The 6,000-nt window shown below is 40.0% G+C and overlaps 1 protein-coding gene across 6 annotated transcripts in view; it reads left to right on the forward strand.

Moving 5' to 3' along the window:
• The window catches only part of LOC108678803 (laminin subunit beta-1), a 41,623-nt gene extending 36,011 nt beyond the window's left edge, over positions 1 to 5,612 (forward strand). For all 6 annotated transcript variants that reach the window (XM_018167285.2, XM_018167280.2, XM_018167279.2 and 3 more), the window contains 7 exons: positions 216 to 400; positions 755 to 990; positions 1,236 to 1,607; positions 1,978 to 2,122; positions 2,335 to 2,693; positions 2,953 to 3,088; positions 3,517 to 5,612. In XM_018167285.2, coding sequence (XP_018022774.1) covers positions 216 to 400; positions 755 to 990; positions 1,236 to 1,607; positions 1,978 to 2,122; positions 2,335 to 2,693; positions 2,953 to 3,088; positions 3,517 to 3,665 — 1,582 coding nt within the window. In that variant the 3' untranslated portion in view covers positions 3,666 to 5,612. The remainder of the gene's footprint in view (positions 1 to 215; positions 401 to 754; positions 991 to 1,235; positions 1,608 to 1,977; positions 2,123 to 2,334; positions 2,694 to 2,952; positions 3,089 to 3,516) is intronic.
• Positions 5,613 to 6,000: the final 388 nt, after the last annotated feature.

The following is a 6,000-nucleotide window of genomic DNA, read 5'->3' on the forward strand; positions in this document are numbered from 1 at the left end:
TTACAAATTCAATTTTAGATACTTCAATATAAACCCTTTAATATGATGTCATTACATACGGGCGATAAAATCTAATTCGCGTGCACTTTATTTTGGTTTCCCGGTGCTATGATACCGACAATGGACGGTACTTCTTTGATTTTTTAAAGTGAAATTCACAGACTTTATAAATTATCCAGGAAAAATATATTACGTAATTCACATGGTTGTTACAGCGGTGAATTAGACAGTCGCAGCCAAGAGTTGGCCGGCCTAGAGACGGCCGTAGATAACACAACCCAGCGTATCAGCCTCGCCAAGAACTCCCTGGTGACGCTGCGCGACCAAGCGGAGCTCCTCAGGAACGAAGCTGGAGACCTCAAGAGCAAAGCCACGAAGCTGCAGGAGGCAAATGTTGAGGGTTGGTGTCGCGCTCTCAACCTTCGTTGCTGAACTAACTTTATACGTTTTAATTGTATTCACGATTGGGGTCTGGGGATGGAATTGGTCAGAAATGTTCTGGAACACTATACGTATCTTTATTAGGTTCTGACATTTCAGATAAATAGGAATAAAAATAGATAAAAATAGATTTAAGACGCCCATAGATGGATAAAATTATCCACTGTGCCAGGAAATGGAGAAATGACTTTACTTTTTACGCTTGCATTTATTCTTGAAACATTACACGTAGATGAATTTAACGAAAATAACATTTTTAATCCATTGATATAATATCTTGAATGTTCATACTATAAAATTTGACATTGTCTAGGGGCTCTCAACTTGACGCGCAACGCGAACGAGCGTTCGAAGAAAGCGGAGGAGCGCGCGCTGTCCACGGAGAGCATCTTGCAAGAGTCGCGTCGTAACCGCAAGCGCACGGAGCTCAAGCTCCTGCACAACGCTTACTCCTTCCAAAACAATCCCAAGAACAACGATGAGATGCTCGATAAACTTTCGATGCGCCTTGATGCCATGAAAACTGCCATGCCTGACCTCAACGAAAAGGTGAATTGCCACAGAGGGCTGAAATTTTCATATTTTGTTTAGGACTATCAATTTCATTCATTTAAGTCTGATGATGTTTTGAAGTTCAATTGATTTATTTTTACGATACATTCTTAACTGATCCCAGTTTACGAATGCGTCTCAGTTTTTAGTGGTTTTAAATAAAAAATCTTTAATGTGCAGCTCTGAACTCATCTAATACATTTTTGATAAATTAGTTAGTGTAATCAAATATATATTCCAAGGTGTGCGACAAACGCGGTGACCCTTGCGACAGTCTGTGCGGAGGTGCCGGGTGTGGTACGTGTGGCGAGCTCGCCTGCACTGAAGGCCTCGTGCAAAAGTCTCGTCTTACTCTCAAGTTCGCCACTGATGCCGAGACGACACTAAAAAGCAAGGAAGCCGCCACCGACAACCTGCTTCGAGGCATCTCTGGCGTCAAGAGACAGTCGGATGAAGCCAAAGCCTTGGCGCAGATGGCTTATGACGCCAGTCTCATGTCAAGAAATGAAACCGATGCCTACAAAATGGCTCTTGCTGAACTGCTACGCAACATCACCGACTACTTTGAGAGCCCTGCGGCTACGCCTGATGGCATACGTACACTTGCTGAAGAGGTGGGCAGCTTTTATTCATCACTGATTGGCCCAAATTGGATTCGTTTGTCCCAGGTTTTCTGGTGTAACAAGATGGGTTTTGTTTACGTCTTTCGACAAACCAGCTAAAATATATTCCGCCTTTTGATATTATATTTTCCACTATTATTCAAGCATCACATATTGATGCTTCTGTTTCATAATTAGGCTAGTATTAACTGATTGTATGAGGCATGAATGGCTGTAAGAAAACAATTTATTTGCTGTAAATGGCTGTAAGACAACAATTTATTTTTAGTATTTTTCACAGATGCATAACTCGTGTTTAACATATTTTTACATTAGGATAACATTTTAACATATATTTTACGATTCATGTCACTGCGTGCAGACCAAATTACTGGACATTAAGCTCAAGCCAGAGCAAATCACGGAGCTCGCGACGAGAATTTCCAAAACCATCGACTCTCTCACCAACATCCAGACCATCATTGACGCCACTAGGAATGATCTCCTGACCGCAACTCGACTCAAGGGTAAAAATTTCAGAAATTCTAAATCAAATTACGAAATAAGCCATTGTAAATATCAACCAAACAGAATACAAAAATTTTAAACCCTAACATTTCTTCTCAGTTCAACTCAACAATAGCATAAAGTATGTTTAGTTTTTAATGTGACCGGGGCATTAGATCGAGTAATCGAAGATATTTTTAAACCTATGAGTAAAATTTTTCTTTATAAATAGAACGTGCGGACGAGGCTCGTGTGAAGGCGGAGGAAACTTTGGATGTTGCATTGCGCGTCGACGACGCCCTTCAAAGTGCTCGGGAGGCGCAAGATGCCGCTGAAACTGCCATCAGCGGCGCCACGGACGACATCAGCGCCACCGAGGCCGACCTCAGCCAAATCGCCGTCGAAACTGAAGCAGCGGACCGTCGTGCCACCACCTCCCTTCAGGAGGTCGAGAACCTCGAGGGGCGGCTCACTCAGGTCAAGCAGCAATATAAGATCAACCAGCGACATCTCGAGGACACCAGGAATGCCGTGGATGAGGCCACAGTCAAGGCTCAAAAAGCCTCCCATGATGCGACGAATCTTGAAGATGTAAGTTGCTCGTTATCAAGTAACCGCAAGTTATCAAGTCGACTGAGTAGCCTGTTATAAAGCTAACTTTAGTCTATTTTTTTGGTACCGTAATGAAACATGCCATTGACATACTATTGGTTCCAATTTTTAATCACCGAGTGCAGTAAAAATCCATGTTATTCAAATCGAATTCCACGTTGATAAAGAAAACATTTGAATTATCTCTAAATCTCAATTTGCTTACTATGATGGAGAGTTATTTTTGTTGTTTTTTCAGCGCTATCAAGAAGTTATCAGGATCTTGGAATCGAAGTCCAGCTCTGCCGAAGAGGCCAGGAGAAGAGCTGATGCCCTAAAAGAAAGAGCCAACAAACTCGCTTCAGAAACCTTCAACCAACTCAAACTGCTGCAGGGTGAGTGCTCTCAAGGGATCAAACTGCTGCAGGGTGAGTGCTCTCAAGGGATCAAACTGCTGCAGGGTGAGTGCTCTCAAGGGATCAAACTTCTGCAGGGTGAGTGCTCTCAAATGATCGTCTAAATCTTGTGCTTTTCAGTCGTTTATGCCAAGCTGTGGCAATTTTCACACACGAAAATGGATGGGTCATATTGTCCAAATAGTGACTAATTTTCTGCACGTAGCACTGATACGCCCTTTTTGCCAGGCCAAACTGTCTCACGATGACCCACAGTACAGCACAAATTGGACAAAGTCTTACACATTTCTCTCAATATTGAACTTATATTAGACTCAAGTCGGGATCATGATCCTGCAGAATAATCGCTGTTTATATATAGAGAAAGATAGCGTCCGCATTTGCCTAATTCTTTGCATTATTTTCAGACCTGCAAGAAATTTTCAGCAAGAACGAGGTCTCCATAGAGAGTTACGAGAGCGAGTTGCGTGTGATGGAGGAGAGCATGGTTGAGTACCACTCATACATCCTCCAGAAAGCCGAGTTCTACACAACTTGTACGTCTGGCAGACGATAGAGTCACCAGAAAAAATGTGCTCTACATCATGCATTCTGCGAGATTAACGTTTTCTGAACAACCTGTACGTCTGCAGACAATAGTCACAATTATTAATGTGTTCCAAGCGAAGTAAAATTTCCTTCTCTATCTCAGTCAACCTACAAATTGCAAAGTTTTACAAACATGCATGTCACAAAAGTTTCGGTAACGTAAGTATACGTAATATTTATCGTACAGACTCAAAATAATTTGTTGCAACGCCACGCTCTATGAGAATACGCCTGACAAATATTAACTTATATCGATATATTTTTCGTGGTAAAATAATTTAAATTACTGTTGATTTCAGGAACTTTCCAACTATTTTTTACTTTTAATTATTTTGAAGCCGGGTTTTATTCTGCTTATACCTTTGTAACGACTTCTAACGGATTTATTTTTTCTTGATTCATTGACGGTAACTTTTAATGGGTTCAGTTAGGACTTACGGTTTATTAGGCTTGGTCCAGGCTCCAAAGAAGACGAAGCAACGTTTTGTTATGAAGGAACGTGACCTAGCTCTACTCAGCGATAATGATTGTTAGAACGTCTCAGGAATCAATTAACTATAGCTTGTTTGCCAATGACATTATTGATCCAATCTTAGATTCTTGACTCTACTTTTCAGGCAGAGAAAAGGCATGAATGTTAGAAAAAAAATCTGTTCTTTTGTCCCTGATCTTAGCAATGTGAGTCTTCATTGCATTTTTGGGGAATTTACACTCAGGATTCTCAGCACAACTGTTAAATCCACCAAAGGTAGTACATTAAACTTGTCTATCTGTATCCTCCTAGGTTAATAAGTCGGAGCTGCATTTTTTTAGCAGTTACACTTTCGTTGAATTGCGAGAACATAAAAAATATGAAATTTTACGTGCATTTACACAGAATCTCACTGCCAGCCTTCATGACGTGTTATTACCATCTGTCCAGGATTCATTTGCTATTTCCTCTCGAATAACGTATAAGAACAATTAAAAGCATTTGATATGTAAATAAGGGCTTTTGTGCTTAACCAGACAGACTTATTGCGTTAGATTTATTCTTAGAATTCTGATAGAGTTGGATTTAATTTCGATTGTCCTTAGATATTATTAGCTAACATTCATAGCACTATTAATCAGAAAGCTGACTAATATTTCTGTTAAGTGTCCCTTGAAGTTACGATAGACTCACTCTAGTGGCCTAACTTTATTGCATTTATACCAAAGTTGTACGTTTTTTTCAGTCAACATACAAACAAATCAATTTTGCAATGGCACATATAAATACTGTTTTTTCCTTCCTGTGCAACAAGAGCGATCGAAAGTTTAACAGAAGTTCTAGGGACTAGTGGAACACTGCCCCTACTCTATAAATCATTTTGACTTAAATGTATCATTCAATAAAAGTTTTTCTATTATATATTAAAAAAACAACACTTTTTTTCATCTCACCTGTGACTGAATTATTGCGCCGAGCTTAGCTTTTGTACATTATGAAGCTTGAGCCCATTGAGTTGTGCCATCCTCATGTTCTTTTATTTAACTAGACGTGGCGATATCACAATATAATATACTAGGTTGTATGTTTGACTCCTCTTATAATTTCGCTTTAATATTTAGCTTGAAGAAAGTTGCCGAATTGATTGTGTGCGAAGTAATTTTCTTAAACTGGCAAGGATAGATACGAAATTCTAACAGGCTTCACCGCTATCTAATTTATTGCGCATATATTCCTATGTTTCTATTCTATTAACATCGTAGTCAAATATTCACTAATTTCTCAATTATTATACTTTAAATTCTTTATAATTTCTTGCATTCGTTCAACAAAGATTTGCTGCGTACTAAGTTCGTTGTAATGCCTAATTTTGTAACAAGAATGTATTCAATAAAATCAGTTATTCAACACAACTTTTGTCTGCAATAAATTTTCTGTCCGGATTGTTCAAGTTTCTTACCTGAAAATTGAGTGCACATTCAAGCTTCTTGTTTAGACCCACCGATTCGACACTTCAGCACCGATTCGACACTTCAGCGAACTCGCCTGCGAGCTCGAATGCAAAACCTAACTTCTTTTTCCACTGTGGCACGCATAACTCGTTCAATTATGAACGGATTTTATTCAAATTTGGAATATACTTTGTGCACGAGTAAGCACGGGTGTGCACGAGTGTGCACGAATGTGCACGGGTGTGCACGAGTGTGCATCGTGCACACTCGTGCTCACTCGTGCACACTCGTGCACACTCACCACCTCCCTTGTGTTATAAGTTTGCAATGGCATCCAGCTTCACACTCGTGCACACTCGTGCACACTCGTGCACACTCGT

Source organism: Hyalella azteca, unplaced genomic scaffold, assembly GCF_000764305.2.
Source record: "Hyalella azteca isolate HAZT.00-mixed unplaced genomic scaffold, Hazt_2.0.2 contig11277, whole genome shotgun sequence".
NCBI classification, from domain to species: Eukaryota; Metazoa; Arthropoda; class Malacostraca; order Amphipoda; family Hyalellidae; genus Hyalella; species Hyalella azteca.